The 15,330-nt window shown below is 56.1% G+C and overlaps 2 protein-coding genes across 6 annotated transcripts in view; both read left to right on the top strand.

The window, feature by feature from the left end:
• The window catches only part of ZDHHC1 (zinc finger DHHC-type containing 1), a 19,591-nt gene extending 13,057 nt beyond the window's left edge, over positions 1-6,534 (top strand). Inside the window, exons 5-12 of one of the 4 annotated variants that reach the window (XM_011380475.2) lie at positions 1,285-1,386; positions 1,794-1,918; positions 2,018-2,176; positions 2,440-2,552; positions 5,331-5,413; positions 5,657-5,750; positions 5,883-5,961; positions 6,062-6,534. In XM_011380475.2, the coding sequence (XP_011378777.1) occupies positions 1,285-1,386; positions 1,794-1,918; positions 2,018-2,176; positions 2,440-2,552; positions 5,331-5,413; positions 5,657-5,750; positions 5,883-5,961; positions 6,062-6,345 (1,039 nt within the window). In that variant the 3' untranslated portion in view covers positions 6,346-6,534. Of the gene's footprint in view, positions 1-1,284; positions 1,387-1,793; positions 1,919-1,990; positions 2,177-2,439; positions 2,553-5,330; positions 5,414-5,656; positions 5,751-5,882; positions 5,962-6,061 lie in introns of all 4 variants that reach the window. The other 3 variants (XM_023523572.1, XM_023523571.1, XM_023523573.1) reach the window with 3 other exon arrangements.
• An 858-nt stretch (positions 6,535-7,392) lies between these two features.
• Positions 7,393-11,192, top strand: TPPP3 (tubulin polymerization promoting protein family member 3). 2 transcript variants are annotated; one of them, XM_011380474.2, is made up of 4 exons: positions 7,393-7,603; positions 10,067-10,260; positions 10,375-10,528; positions 10,644-11,192. In XM_011380474.2, exons 2-4 carry the CDS (start codon positions 10,073-10,075, stop codon positions 10,830-10,832), a joined length of 531 nt encoding a protein of 176 aa, XP_011378776.1. In that variant the 5' UTR covers positions 7,393-7,603; positions 10,067-10,072; the 3' UTR covers positions 10,833-11,192. The 2 variants fall into 2 exon arrangements, with proteins under 2 accessions (XP_011378776.1, XP_011378775.1); XM_011380473.2 differs by having other exon boundaries at positions 7,419-7,593.
• Positions 11,193-15,330: the final 4,138 nt, after the last annotated feature.

Genomic DNA, 15,330 nt, shown 5'->3' with positions numbered 1-15,330 from the left:
CCCCCACTCATTTCACAAGCTTTCTCAGATAGGGTTGGGGAGAGGAGTTAACACCTGAGTTCTTACTGTGTGCCTGGGTGCTTATGAACACCCTTGCAGGTGGACAGCATCTTTCTCATTCACAGAAGAGGAAGAGCCCAAAACTCTCTTGCTGAGAGGCCTGCCTGAGATCATATGTCTATTGGGCGGCAGAGCAAGATTTACCAGCAGTGTGTCTTGTCCCTGAGCTGATACTCTTACCCTCATTTACCCATGAGGACTCAGATGCAGAGAGGCCAAATGACTTGCTTCAGGTCACACTGCTGGTAGCGAGAGGAGGGAGAATGTGCGGTAACCCCCTTGGCTGGTCCAGACAGCCTCCCCAGACCCCTTCCCACCTTCCTGGAGCTTTCAGTCTCCCAGGCTCAGGTTGGGGGTTGGGGATGGGGGTGTGGTCCAAGGCCAGCTCCACACTTCTAATCTGAAGACCCAGGCAGCCTGGAAGGGTCTGTCCTTCAGGACAGAGAGTGAGCCCGGGGCATAAAGGCCATGAGGACTTCTGCATCAGACCACTAGGCACCAGTCCGTGCTGCTGTTCCTCAGTGGGTGCTCTGGCTTTTGCTGCCCATTCCAGGGCTCTGCCCTTTGCTGAGGGAGCGGCTCCACCCCACTCTCCCTCACTCCTTTGGGTTTCCCTGGTCCCTCTCTGGGGCTGGGAGACTCACTTGCATTCCTGCCTCACCTTACCTGTGGTGAACTTCCCCGACGTCCACCTAGATGTCAGCTTGCTTCTCTTTCTTTGGATGAGCTCAGACAGACGGAGGTTTTCTGGAAGAATGCCAGTAAAATTCCCTTAGACTGACAGGGAAACAAGTACCCCCAAAATGGAGATGTCAGGAAGAGCAACGCCTCACTCTCTCCTGCTCCTTGGCTCCATGCCTTCATTGTCTCCTGGTCCAGCTCAGGGATCCTTGCTTGGAAAGGAAGCCCCAATTCCGTTTCACACCACCGTCACCGGTGTGCAGTCCCAGAATGGGACAGTGTAATGTCCCCTACTTCTCCTGCCTCCGGGTCCCCAGCTCTTCAGAAGCACTGCCTCCTCCAAGTCCCCTTCCCGCGTTCCCACCAGAGGGCGCGCACGCTCCCCGTTGCGGAGCTCCGCGGTCCCACGGAAGCGCCGGATGGGTAACCTGCTACAGGCCCGGCGCCCGGGTCCCTCTGCCGACTCCCGCCGCTCCAGCCAGACCCGGAGGCGAAGGGGAGGACGAAGCGGCCGAATACGCTGTGCTCCCTCCTCTCCCGCAGGAGCGCTCGCTCCAAGCACTGCAGTGCCTGCAACAAGTGCGTGTGCGGCTTCGACCACCACTGCAAGTGGCTCAATAACTGTGTGGGCGAAAGGAACTACCGGTGAGAGCGGACCTGGGGCGCACGGGGGCTGGGGATGCATGGGTCTGAGTGTGAGAGCCGGGACCTTGCGGCTGCACAGAGGGCGGGGTGGGGCCGGGGGGTGCTTGGAGAAGCTGGGCGCTGGTGCGCATTCGCCAATGTGCTGCTCTGAGGTTGATGCTCTTGATGTCTGCCCCCTGGGATAGCTGAGGGTGGGTTTGAGATCTTCCTCCAGCTGGACCAGGGAAAGGTGGGGACCTGATGGAGCTGTGCCAGTCTTTACTTTTGCCCTAAGCCTTTGGCTTTATGAGGAGTTAGGGCTGTTGGAGAAGCCTGGCTCTCCATCCCCACCATGGGTCCTTCTGAGGTCTGGGCTTTTATCCAGCCTGAGCACCCAGGTGCTGACAGTTGCCCATGGCTGGGCCCAGGCTCTTTCTACACAGTGTGGCATCTGCCTTACTGGGTGTCCTGCTCCTTGTGCTGGTGGCCACTTATGTCTTCGTGGAGTTCTTTGTCAACCCCATGCAGCTGCGCACCAACCACCACTTTGAAGGTCAGTCTGCCAGGCCTACTCCTACCCCCTAACCCTGGGCCTGTTCTGGTCACTGGTCACAGCCCAGTCAAGTGAGTACAGTCTGCCTGTGTCTTGCAGTCCTGAAGAATCACACAGATGTGTGGTTTGTGTTCCTGCCTGCTGCCCCCGTGGAGACCCAGGCTCCTGCTATCCTAGCCCTGGCTGGCCTGCTCATCCTCCTGGGCCTGCTCTCCACAGCCCTGCTCGGCCACCTACTCTGCTTCCACATTTATCTCAGTAAGTGTCCCCCCCACACACACACACACACCTGCCTTGCAGGAGATAGGGGTCCCTAGGCTTCAGGGAGGTACCCACTTGGGCTCTAGAGCTCTAAAGTCATGTCCCTTCCCATTGCTGGCTCTCTGTGGTGGCCTGGTCTCACCCCATGGGCTTAGTGTATTCGGGGACAGTGGTTTCAGCCTGGGACTGGGTACCCTCCCTCACCTCTGAACTCTAGGGTCCCCTTTCTACTACACTGAGCCCTCTCTCACCATCCTCAGTGTGGCACAAGCTCACTACCTATGAGTACATCGTGCAGCATCGTCCGCCACAGGAGGCAAAGGGGGCCCAAAGGCAGCTTGAGTCATGTCCCCCCAAGATGCGGCCCATTCAGGTATAGAAGTGGCCCAGAGGGCTGAGGGGGTGGGAGATGGGGCCTGGGTGTGGGAGGGGTGGTGGGCTGTACGGCGAGCTACCAATGATGAGACAGGGAAAAGGGAAGCAGGCCTAGATCAGCAGCTGGGGTAGGGAGTGCTGGGGACAGTGGGGTGAGGCCGCGCCTGTACTGAGAACATGCCACCTTGCATAAGTGTGGGAACAGCACAAAGAGGCCCTGCATTTCCCAGTCCCCATGTATGCTCTGGTCCAGGCTGCAAGCATGTGCTGGAGGGTGTGAAACATGGCAACCTGGAGTGGGCAGATTGGGGCTGCGGGAAAGAGGGAGGGACGGACCAGAGACGGGGTCACCAGTTTTCTCTACCTATGAACCTGAGCCCTTATAGCCAGTATCCTATTTAATCCTTAAAACAGCCCACGAGGCAGGTAATGTTGCCACACCCATGTTGCAGATGAGCATATTGAGGCCAAGAAAGGTTAAACAGAAGCTGGGTCTGGGAAGAGTTAAGGTCTCTACATTGCGAAGCAGGATCCATCCAGGCTAGTAGTGCCTGCCCAGCCCAGCTGCTGATCAGCCTATCCCCATTCCCACGCTCTGTGGCTTCCTGAGGTCAGCAGCTGGGGGTGGGGGTGGTCCAGTCCTCAGAACCCCCAGGGACTGGGGAGGCAGGGGGCCCAGGCAGGCCTTGTTGGGAAGTCTGAACCCTGGATCCCAGATCCCCGTGGTAACAGGACACAAACACAGGCTAGTGGGCGGGTTGGGGGAGGGCTTGGGACCCTGCCTCTCCTGTTCTCATTGCCAGGGGTGGTCCAGGCTGTCAGGCCTGGGGAAATGCTGGCTGTTTGTAAAGACCCCTTGCCACACCACTGTATATCTGCCCTGGTGCTGGGCACTGACCCCACGTAAGCACAGTGGCAGCCCCTAGGGAGTGGATATCATCCCCGGCTCCACTTCACAGAGGAGTCTGAGGTTTAGAGAGGTAGGCAGGAGACTTTCTCAAGCTGTACAGCTGGTGCCCATTGAGATAGGGCTGGCCATGGGATATCCAGACTTAAGGGCTCTGGGTCCCTGCCCTGTAGTCACTGCCTGCCTAGGCTTTAGGGCCAGATGTTCCAGCAGCAAGGACATTTAATATCATCTGCAAAAGACTGGAGGGAGGCCTCCCCAAGGGAAGAATGGTGTGCAGAAGAGAGAGCTGAGGCTGAGAGGTGCCACAGTTCCATTCAGGAATGTGCAGATGTTGAAGGTGTCTGAGGAAGGATCCTAGGGACAGCTCTGATGTGGGGAGGGAGTTTGATTGGGGATACCCTGGTGATACCCTCAGATTTCCCCAGCGGGCTAGGACCTGTATCTTGTCCCATCCTGGCCCCTCATGCTTCTGGGACCATTCTCTACTGCTGTCAGCTTCCTCTGCCCCACCCATCTAGAGCCCAGGGGCACCAGATAGACTTTGTCCATCTCTGCTGGACCCTGGAGAGGTGCTAGGTCCACACTAGGGAAGAAAAAAGGTAGGGGAGAAGACTGCTTTGAGGCCCCAGTCCTTATGACTGGCCTCTGACCCCTTCCTGTTTCCCAGGGCTTCTCTGCTCAGGCTGGCACTCCCATGCTTCTCCCCAAAGGGCTAGCCTGGGCAGAGGTTGGGCACAGGTCTTGCTGGAGCTTCAATCTTTGCATTTGCTCAGTCAGCCTGTGGCCGGCTGGGCTCTGTCCCCTAGATCTGCCAGGGCCTCAGGCAGCCTCCCCACCCCCACCCTGAGCAGGAATGCGGGAGGGGCCCCACTCTGGAGCCGTTGCCCCCAAACATAGGCTTGTTTTAGAGACGGCGTTTGCTGTTACATTGTCCTCTCTGCATTAGTCAGGACGCTTGGGTCTCCATAGAAACGGCTGCTGAGCAGGCGACAGCTGTCCGGGTGCCCTCTCCCACCCCGCCTGGTGGGGGTGGGGCCTCTGAGTCCTAGCTCCTGCCCACATCCTCAGCATGCAGGCCTTCCTGGGCTGGCTTTGTCAAGGTTTTTCTTTTCTCACCTGCAGTCGTTGTGGGTGTAGCTGGAGCCCATTCTGCGTGCTGGGGCACAGGCCTAGGCCACTCCTGTGACATCCCGGCCCCAGGCCCCCTTCCACTTTCAGGAGTTGAGCCTGGGACTCCCAGGGGTCACTGTTGGGATCTGCGACTAAACAGAATTCACGCCTAAGCCTGGTTCCTCAGTAGAGCTGCAGTGATGTTTTTTCCACCACCCACTACCTTCCTTTACAGGGTAGGGGTGGGGGAGACTGAGCATTGCCCTGGTCCCCAGTTGTGGCTTGTTCTCTGAGGATTCATCTCTGCAGGAACCCTCAAGCCATGTACACAGCCTCGGTGCACACACAGCTGTGTGTGAACAGCTGCCCAGCTAGGGAAAAAAATCAGTTCAGAGACTGGAGCCCTGGGAGGGGCCAGGAACAGAAGGGGGCAGCTCTGAGGGCCTCTTCCACACCACCCTCCTCGGCCAGAGCAGCTCTATACTGGGTACATTGGACCTATGAGGCTGGGGACTTCCTGGAAGAGGTAGAGTTTGACTAGATAGAGTAAGTCCCAGAAATGAGTGTTTTAAGCCTCATCCTGCAGGGGGGTTTTCCCAGCTGAGAGGCCTGGAGGAGGACAGCCCTAGACCTCTGTACCCAGACCTCCCACAGAGGCCATTGAGGGTATGTTGTATCCAGGACTGGGTGTGCTCAGGACTCAAGGTCCTGGATCCACACCTGGCCGCCTAGCCTCCTGACCCCCACCTTCCCCAGGAGATGGAGTTCTACATGCAGACCTTCAGCCATGTGCGCCCAGAAGCCCCTGGCCAGGCCAGGCCTGCCTCAGTGAATGCCAAGTGAGTGTGAATGCCATGTGGCAGCTGGGCATCTCCCATTGTCATGGCAGGGCCATCTGAGGTGGGAGAAAGGGGGTAGGCCAAGGCCAAGGCCCAGGTCTGAATCCACCCCCATCTGGCTTTGAACAGATCAGTAACCCTTCTATTGTCTGCTAGGAAGGGAGGCTTATTTGAGGACCTTCAACTGGGTGGGATTTCAGGGATCAGTGGAATCCAGCACTTACCCTTCCACTTCCCCCTCAGTCCCTCTGGCTTTCTTGCTACTGGCAGCCAAGTGGAGCCTCCACCGCCCTCATCCCCAGAGACTATCGCTCTGCCCCCAGGAATCCGACCCCAGGTAGGGGGGTATTGTGCTGGGCCCCCACCCCAGATGGAAGGGGATGGGAAAGAAGCCTGCCCCACTCCTCTGCTTCTTCTGGCGATGTGGGGTCAGGGGAAGGAGTACTCAGGTTCTCGGCTATCTCTGCAGAAAAAGAGGAAGCGGCGTGTTTACAAGGTGCAGACCTCTGGGACCTTGGATCTGGAGCCCCAGCTGCCCAGGCTGCCAGGTGAGCGCCCTTCCTGACGGGATCCTGCACCGGGAGCTCCGAGGGAAGGGGCCCGAACGAATCGCAGCCCCTGGTCTCACCTTCCCTTCCATCCCCTCAGAGCCCAGGGTGCCGGGCTGCAGCTCCAGCTCGTCGTCGGATTCCACAGGTGCCAGCCCAGTGCACGCTGCTGGCCCTGCAGACGCATACCACTCGGCGTCGGCGGAGTCCATGGACGAGATTCCGGTGGCTCAGACGCGCCTGGGTAGCGCCGCTCTGGCCGCCCCCGGGGACAGGTGCCGAGAGTCCGGGCTGGCGCTGCAGGCGCGTGTGCCCGCAGTTTTCGTGAGTCCGAGCAGTGGCAAGCCCAGGGGGCAAGACGGCCAGGAGGCCGGTCTGGCTTAGCTGGGCCGAGAGGCCGAAGGGCCGAGGAGAAGCGGCCGGCCCGACTCTCTATGCAACACCCAACCCTCGCCGTGGGAATGCACTTTAGGAGACCCTAGGGCTGCGGGATCGGCCCCCTCCCCCATGACTCAGCAATACCCGCCCCACCGGCCATGATGCTCCAATAAACCTTTTTTATGCTTTTGCGGACTTACTGCATACTTTCTTAATGGCAAGCGGCATGGGTCCTCCTGGAGTCCGATCATTGACAGTTGGTCTAGGGGCAGAGAATGGGGTGGACCCCCTTACAGTGGGTGACCACCCGGATTGTCATATGGAGGTAAACGAGGACCTGAGGAGCTCAGGTACAAGCAAGGCTCCTGGTTAGGTAAGATCCTAGAAAACTGCCTGGAGGAAGTTATTTTTTTTTTTTTTGAGGATAAGTTTGCACTTGGAGACAAGGGGAAGAAGACTTTCGGTTCTGGAAGCAGCGGGAGCAGAGACCCGGGAGCTTTTTCCTGGCGGCGAGATCTCCATCGGTGTGCCAGGATGCTGGAGCTGGGCACTCCTCATTTGTTCCTTGTCCCCTCCCGTTCCCAGTGATCCGGAGTTGTAACCTGGGGACACCACATGTTCTTTGGAGAGCTGTGGTCTTGAGCCAGCTCTAGACGCCACTCTCCACTGTCACTGAGGGTAGGCATCTTCTGGCTCCTCTGCCCCTCCCCTCTCCTTCACCGTCCTCTCCTCCTCCAACCTCCTATCCCCCCCCCACATCCCCCTCCCCCGTCTCAAACTGCCTTCGCAGCTCTGGGAAGCTGGATCTCTCCTGGAGGCGGGGACCTACTTTGAACTTTGGGTGGAGCCCAGGAGGAGGGTCTTTTTTCCCCGTTTGGGGGCCATCCGAGAACGTCCAGAACTACAAAGGGATAGTCTACCCGGCCGCAAAGCTGCGTCGGGCGCTGCAGAAAGAGGCTATCGTCGCAACTCCGCCTCCGCCGAGAGCAGAGCGCCGATAGGCCGGGGTCTGGTGGGTGGAGCCAGCGTGACCTTGGTCACTCTCCCGCCCGCCGAGACAACCCGGGGGGGTGGGACTCGCTGTCTCTATGGAGACCGAGAAACAGGGGATAATACGGTGGAGCCGCCGGGGCTGCAGTCCTGCCCCAGAGCCGGCAGGGAGCAGAGCTGCGGAGCCGCCTGGTCTCCCGCGTCCGTGGGTCCATTCTTGCGTCTTTCTGTCCGTCGAACGAGCACTGCAGGAGCAGTCACGAGGTAGAAGTCGGTAGGAGACCCGGGCGCCGACCACCCACCCTACATAGTATCTTGCACAATAAGGAAGGGGGGTGGGGGTGAGAGCGGCCTGGAGGGGGTCCCAACCCTGGGTAGTACCGAGCTGAGGACGCCGGCTGAGCGGCCCCTGCCCTGGACCCAAGTGTTCTACCCCCTCCCCACCTCCTTGCCCGGCTGATTGATGACTCCAGCTGTCCCAGCGAGAGCAAGCGGGTGGCCTTAGTTCACGGGCGTGGCCGCCCCATCCACGGCCTGCAGACTCCTGGGACTACAGCCTGCGCCCTGGCTTTACCTGATCGGCCCCTAGATTACCAAGAATTCATCTTCCCACATACAGGAGTGAGCACTGGGTGCAGGATACAGCCAGTCTCCTCCTCCATAAACCAAGCGCTGGGTCTCCGGTCGAGGGTGGGAGGTAGCAGTGTAGGGAGAGGGTAGTGGACTGAGATTGTGGGCCCACAGAGTCGCTGCAATGTAGGAGCTGTGGATGCTCCCAGTCCCCAAAACTGCAGCTTAGGAATGAGTGTGGTCACTGGTCAGTGATAGTGAGAGAGGGATAGTTGGGCAGAGGCCCAGGCCGCGTTCACTGGAGGCTCTAATATAAAAGGCAGAGGTAGAAGATGGTTGCTGAAAACACAATCAAGTGTGTAGTCAGGAGGCTGTAGTGGAGACTGGGGGCCATCCGAGAACGTGGAGGAGGTGGATGTGCTTAGGGAGGTCTCAACACAGGGTGATCAGAACATAGTACCTAGGAGTCTGGAAATGCAAGTCTGTAGGTGTGGACACTGGTGGGCTTCAGTGCAGGGCTGAGAATGTGGCCAGAAAATTGTATGTGGACAAGGGGGCTACGAGGGTGTGTTTAAGAATGAAGGTGTGTGGAGAGGGGGTGAGTTGTGAGGCTCTGGTTGGGGTCTCAGTAAGGGCTGCAGGTGTATGGATGGAGGTGGCTGCAGTGCAGGGCTGAGGGTGTGGTCAGGGAGGCCTCAGTTTGAGGCTGTGCTACATGGTGGGGTTTCAGTGCAGCGCTGTAGGTGTGGTCAGGGGACTACTGTGGGGGCGTGGGGGCCCTTCAGTGCAGGTCTGAGGGTATTACTGAGGGAGTCTCAGTACAAGGCTCTTAGTATATGTGTCGGGGGCGGATGCTGAGAGAATGGCCCAGGCCCTCAGTCTCAGGGCTGCAGATGTGGTCAGGGGACTGCAGGGGGGGCTGTGGGGGCCACTTCAGTGTGGGGCTGTGGGTGTGCTCAGGGAGGTCTGAGTACCAGGTTAAGAGTGCGGTCAAGAGGAATAAGGCTGAGGGTGTGGAGGGCTGTGCTGAGTCTGTAAGCTACAGGAGTGTGGGCTGGTGTGGTAGTGCCCAGGGTGTGGCCAAGGGGCCTGAATGGAGGGCTGAAGGTGTTAAGTAAGGAAGGGTGCTTTGGTGCAGGACATAGGTGTGAGGATCACAGGGCCAAGGCCACAGTCCCACCCACCAAAATGCCTCTGAAGGCTCGGATTGGAACTCTACAACTCCCACCTAGGCTAGCCCCCCAATCTCCTGCTCCTCTTACACGCCACAGACTGGGAGGTAACAGCCCCAATGGGTGGCAAGGGGCCAGGAAGCCGTAGTTGTGCCCCAGGCACTGGGAGTGCTGGTGCGCCCCACCCAAGGGCCCTGGTTTCCCAGCCCAGCCCAGCCTAGCCCAGCCCAGCAGCACTGGGAGCTTCTCCCTGAGCTGCCCTGACACCATCCTGCCCTTAGCAACATTCTCCAAGAAGCACCACCCTCCCTTAGCAACCGTCTCCAGGCTTCACAAACTGTGGCCAGGCCAGCCCCAGGCTCCTGCTCCCCTTATGTTTTTGTTTAACAGCAAATAGTAACAAGGTCCTAGCTGGGCCAGCTGCACCCCTGCCTAGGGCATGCACCCCTGCCCGTGCTTTGGCTCCTTTCTCAGCCTGGGCTGGGTCTTGCTGGGTCCTCATGACCCTGACAAAGATACTGTCCTTACTAAATACCTAATAGCAGCTTAGCCCAGCCCTGATCAGCTTGGCATGGAACTCCCTCCTAGGGAGAGAGGCCTGCTCTGCCACCCTTACTTCCACCCAAGCAGGCCTTGTGCCAGGGCCAGACAAAGCCATGGCCCAGCTGCTGCCCTCACAGCCTTTCTGGACAGTGCCACTCTGTTCCCATCCTGATATGAGCATCATGATTTCATCTGAACTCCATTCCAAGCCAGGGCTGGCATTAGGCAACAGGACCTTTCATCTTGGGGCTCTTCCTCAGGGCTTGGGGGCCCAGGGAGACACTGAGTGCTGGCCCCTCTTCCCAGGCAGCTCCAGCTCCAGCTCTGAGGGTATGTAGCCTACATGCCCACAACTCAGACCTTGAAGTTTTTGAGGTAAAGGCATGATGTTCTGTGCCTTGGGGAGGGGAGGGACAGCTTGGCTGGGAGGTGACTAAGGTGGATTCCTACAGAGTGGCATGGCAGCGAGCACAGACGTGGCTGGGCTGGAGGAGAGCTTCCGCAAGTTTGCCATCCATGGTGACCCTAAAGCCAGTGGGCAAGAGATGAATGGTAAGAACTGGGCCAAGCTGTGTAAGGACTGCAAGGTGGCTGACGGAAAGGCTGTGACAGGGACCGACGTCGACATCGTCTTCTCCAAAGTCAAGTGAGCCCCAGGGGTCCCTGCTTCTGATGTTCCCAGAAGGTGGGGAATTGGGGGGCTGGAAGCAGGGAGGACATCAAGAAAGGGGAAAACTCATGGTGCCCACATACCTGACAGGGGGAAGTCTGCTCGGGTCATCAACTATGAGGAGTTCAAGAAGGCCCTAGAAGAGCTGGCAACCAAGCGATTCAAGGGGAAGAGCAAGGAGGAGGCCTTCGATGCCATTTGCCAGCTGGTAGCAGGCAAGGAACCAGCCAATGTGGGCGTCACTGTAAGTGCCCTGATGATCTCAGGTAGCCATTGAGGGGATGTGGGGAATCTCAGCTGGGGGTGGGAAGGGCTGGGCTCCCTAACCAGGTGCTCCTGGGGGAACTCTGTCCAAACAGAAAGCAAAAACAGGGGGTGCTGTGGAACGGCTGACTGACACCAGCAAGTACACGGGTTCCCACAAGGAGCGCTTCGACGAGAGCGGCAAGGGCAAGGGCATTGCTGGGCGGCAGGACATCCTGGATGACAGTGGCTATGTGAGTGCCTACAAGAATGCAGGCACCTATGATGCCAAGGTGAAGAAGTGAGGCCTGGGGAGGCCCCCCAATGCGACTGCCCCTGCCAGAGGCTCAGGCCTGGGCCTAAGGGGCACGTGGAGCAAGAGAGTCCGGTCCCCTCCCTGCTGGACCTGCCACCCAGAGCTTCCTGCCCAGCCCCATGGGGCCAGCTCACCAGGCCTCTGACCCAGATGCACTGTGTCCCCTTTCCTTTCCTCTTTCCTCCATGACTTTTGTCCCTCTGGGAGAGTCTGTGCCTATAGCCTCATTGCCCCAACCTAGCCCCAGGCATGGCTAACCCCTGCCTGCTTGTCTCATATTTAAGCTGCTGCTCTGGCCAAGAGCCTAATTCTTACCTAGACCTCAATAAAGCCACCTTTTGTATCAATACGGCCTGGTCAGGTATCTGACATTCACACCTCCTCGGTGTTATCACCCCTTTGTGTGTCACTGCTGATCCTTCCACTGGCAGCCCTGCCCAGAAAAAGACAATAGTCTCTTCCATCAGCACAGAGCCAGGCTGCCTGAGGATGCTCCTTAGGGAAATCCAAAGCCTTTTGCCTCAGCCCTGACCCTGGGTGGTCCTAATGGCACAGTTTGCCTTCCAACAGTTAGGGCCTCTCTGCTTTCACAGCAGGAGGAGGGATGAGACAGCAGATTTGGCCTGGGCCAAATGTTGGCAGGAGTCCAGTGCCAGGCCTCGGCTCTCAGCCTGCTGATAGTTTCCCACTTCTGGGGGCTACCAAGGCAAGTCATTTTGGGCTCCAGCTCAGAATATCAAAGAAAGGAGGACCAGAATGAACCTTAGAGAGTACATAGTCCAACTCCCTAATTTTACGGCTGAGGAAGCAGACCCAGAAAGTGGGACTTCTGCAGACAGAGGCCAGACCATGTCTCTTGTCTCCCAGGCCAGGCTCTTTCTAACACATCGAGCCCTAAAATGATTTCCAAAAGTGAGACTGGATGGTCAGCCTTTGGGAGGCAAGCAGGACATCTAAGAGTGCCCCAGCCTCTTATCACTGACTCCTGTTTAACATCACAGGTTGGAAGGAGGGTAGGGGCCTCTCTGGTCCTGAGGACTCCTGGGATTTCCAGATTAAACTTTTCTCTCATAGGCTCTGGGTGTTAGGCCAGAGCTATTCCCTAGGCACAAGGCTTACGGACCAACTCTTCTTCCTTCTTGCTGACTAAAAGGCTGGACTGGCCTGAGGCCCTTCCCAGTAGAGGGCATCTCCCAAGGGTACCTAGAAAAGGCTTAGAGGCACACACTCACAAATACCTTCTTTCCCAAGCCTGTTAACAAGGCATAGTAGTGCAACTGCTTATTCCCTCATCCCACAGGCTCTTCTGGGATGTTCCTGCCCCAGGTGGACCCAGAGTCCCTTGAGCCCAAGTTTTCTTGGGAGTGGGGGTGTAGAGGAATAGTATGGTTCAGGAACAGGGATGCTGGGGTGGTAAGGCGGGAATTAGAGGGAGGATCAACGCCTGGCCACAGCAGAGCCTTGCCTAACAGCTGACAGCTGGGGCCTCCTCCAGACTTGGCCAACCACTTCCCCTTGCTCTGCCCAGAGAAGAATTTCAGAAAGTTCTACCTCTCCCACCAGCAAATAGAGGAATGATTCCTCTAGCCTTGGGGAATTTTGTCTGAATTGAAAGCTTACTTAAATGAGCACAATAGGAAGGAGAGAAACACAAATCCTTCTGGCTTTCACTTGCTAAATTATCCGCTTAGAGAAAAGAATTTAACTGGATTGCAAATTGATCCAGCAGTTCAGTGATTAAGCTGCAGGTGAGCATATCTATTGTGTAGGGGAGCTGTGGCTGGGCCCCAACTGTGACTGGCAGTGAGGCTTAGAGGAACCCAGAGAGAGAAATGGCTGAGCCCCAAAACTCTACCATGTAGGAGTAAAGCCCTTCTTGAAAGTGGTCATGGAGCCTGAGGGAAATCAAGGCCCGCCCAGAGCCAGGACCAGTGGGTTTACTAACAGAATCCGGTGCAAGGCAGCCATGGACCAAACAGTGCATTTCAGCCCTTCAGTCATCACTGTTCCACCCCTCATAGCCTCCTCATTGTGGAAAACTTTGGGTACCCTTGCTAGCAAAGCCAGTGGGGCAAGGAAGAGAGGTTAAGATCTGTGGGATGGAGCCATTAATATCTTCTATGTATAGCTGGTTGGCTCTGCCCCTCCTTTTAGGCACAGAACTTCCCTGAGGACCCAGCCCTGTTTCCTTCTTTCTCCCAATAGTGCCAGGCCTCGAGTGAGGAATCCCTCTCCACTTGTTTTCTGTTTGCTTCAGGAGCCTTCCCTCTTCCATGTTGAGCCCACTTAGCTGCACAGGGCAAACGATTCTTTGGCAACCTTCCCTTGGCACTCCCAATCCCCACCCCTGCCCTCTGGTCCAAGGGCCACACAGAGAAAATCAGAAACACAGTCAACTTCCCTAGGAGTGGCCAGCAACTCTAGAGAGGTGCCTGACCTGGGAGAGGGCCAGCCACTTTCGGTGACAATAGGAAATAGGGTGAAAGGTGACTCAGTCTGGGTCAGAGTCTTTGTTCCTTCTCAGAAGTACCCTGAAAAGGTTCTGGGGTTGACATTAACAGATGTTCATAGGGGAAGGAAGGGAGGGCTGGGGTTGAAGAAAGAAAGAAGTATGTTATCTCTCCCCGACCCTCTGCGCCACCCCGCTGCCCCAGTACTGTCTGTCCAGTAGGGTTGCCCGTATACTGGGCTGGGACCCTGAAGTATGACAGTTCAGGGCTGCAAGGTTACTGGCCGAGGCTACCCTACCTGGGCAAAGCTTAGGCTCTCTGGAAGACAGGCCTAGGAAAGTGTTGGTAGTGGTGGGGTGCTGTTCCTATTGACATTGCCACAGAGCATGAGCTCACTCTAGCTCCCTCAAAGCCACATAGCTCAAAGACACTTATGGCTCCTCTGTGAATGCTTCTTTGGGGAACCCACATAAAATCCAGCAGTTTGTGGATTTGATTTATAACTTAGAAATGTGTGGTCTTGGTTGCGATCTTTGTCTCATTATTATCTCAATAGCTCTCCTGCCTGGCACAGCACCTGGATCAAAGGAACAAATAAATCTTTCCGCCTGCTTCTCTCTCTGACATGCCCCTAAAGATGAAGAAAAGTACAACATGGCATCAGGCCAGCAGTCCTTCGCCCTCTATACACTCTCTGGCAGCATTAGCTACCTGGGTGACCCTGAAGCAGAAACATACCTAGAGCCACTTTCATTATCTTTTCTCACTTTAAGATACCCAATCTATCGGGATTAAAAGAAAGATTGTGCCTCTCTCGGAAACACAGAGTACTCATGTGTAAAGTGGGTGCCAAGCTTAAAGCAAACATCCAGAAGCTCCATCTCTGGTCTGGACTGCAGCAGCCTTCTCTCATCTCTCTAGCTCCTCACTGGTTCTTCCCCACTCCACACAACTGTCAATCCATTCTTACAGAGAAAGCGTCTCAAACACAAATCTGCCATTCCTCTGCCTTCCCAATCTAAAATTCTCAAGGAACCACGCAACCTACCTCCTGCTTACCTCCTCTCAGCCCCTCAGTTCTCTGAAAAGACCATGTTTCTTCCCATTTCATGGCTTTTGCAGATGCTGTTTCTCTCTGTAGCTCTCTCCATTGCTTCTGCTCTCAGCCCTATGCTTGCCTGGTAATCTTCTATTCAGTCTTCAGATCTCACTTGAAAGATCATTTCTTTAGGGGACAGTTCCTGACACCACCCCTCACAGGCAAGGACCAGTTCCCCGGTTATACACTCTCATGGCACCATGACTTGCATCTTCCTTGCCCTACAGTTCCTCTGGGGGCTCCAGACTCTTCTACTCTGTACTCTTGGCCTAGGAAAGCTCAGCCTCTCCTCCATCTGCTCCCTTTCTGCTCATTCTGCAAGCTTCTACTTGAACACATCCTCACTGACATCTTCTCCAATTCCCCAGAGCAGGAATCCCCCTGACCCCCTTCTCTCTCTCTTTCCAAGACATTTTTAGGCTTCTGTTTAGACTTGTTTGGTCCTAATGCCAACCTCTGAATTCCACACAAGGTTTTGCTTTCCTCCCTGATTAAATCTCTAGGGCAGACACCAGACCTTGTCACCTTTTTACTATGGGTGGGAGGAAACTCAAAACATGATTGATGAACCAATCAATATGGATTCTCTTAAGTTTCTTCTAACACAGAATATACCTGGCCATGGATGTTCCTTTTTAACCTCCTACCACACAGTTACAAGTGACACGTGGGAAAAATGTTTAGTGTTTTTTCCATTTCTATATTTTCAGCCAAATGTCTCTATGTGATACGATGCTAGGACTGAGTGCCAATTATTCCTGTGGGCAGAAGGAAAGAATGACTTGATGGGAGGAGATTAAACAAATAAAGAGAAGGACCAATGCAATGTAATCAGAATAAGACTTTTTCTTAATCTTGTGGGTAAATACCACCATACTGGTGGCAATGGCATTGAGGGCCCCCCATGGCTGAGAGAGAAGCTGCAGAGGTGTTCAGTG

The sequence above is a fragment of the Pteropus vampyrus genome, unplaced genomic scaffold, assembly GCF_000151845.1.
Source record: "Pteropus vampyrus isolate Shadow unplaced genomic scaffold, Pvam_2.0 Scaffold394, whole genome shotgun sequence".
NCBI lineage: Eukaryota > Metazoa > Chordata > Mammalia > Chiroptera > Pteropodidae > Pteropus > Pteropus vampyrus.
The sequence above is the reverse complement of the archived record's forward strand: the minus strand, read 5'-3'. Positions and strand labels throughout refer to the sequence as shown.

Excerpts from the sequence above, each read along its gene's own strand:
- TPPP3 (XM_011380474.2), top strand. The coding sequence starts at position 10,073 with ATGGCAGCGAGCACAGACGTGGCTGGGCTGGAGGAGAGCTTCCGCAAG. Across the intron at positions 10,261-10,374 it reads ATCGTCTTCTCCAAAGTCAA|GGGGAAGTCTGCTCGGGTCA; the intron begins GTGAGCCCCAGG and ends CATACCTGACAG. Across the intron at positions 10,529-10,643 it reads CAGCCAATGTGGGCGTCACT|AAAGCAAAAACAGGGGGTGC; the intron begins GTAAGTGCCCTG and ends CTGTCCAAACAG.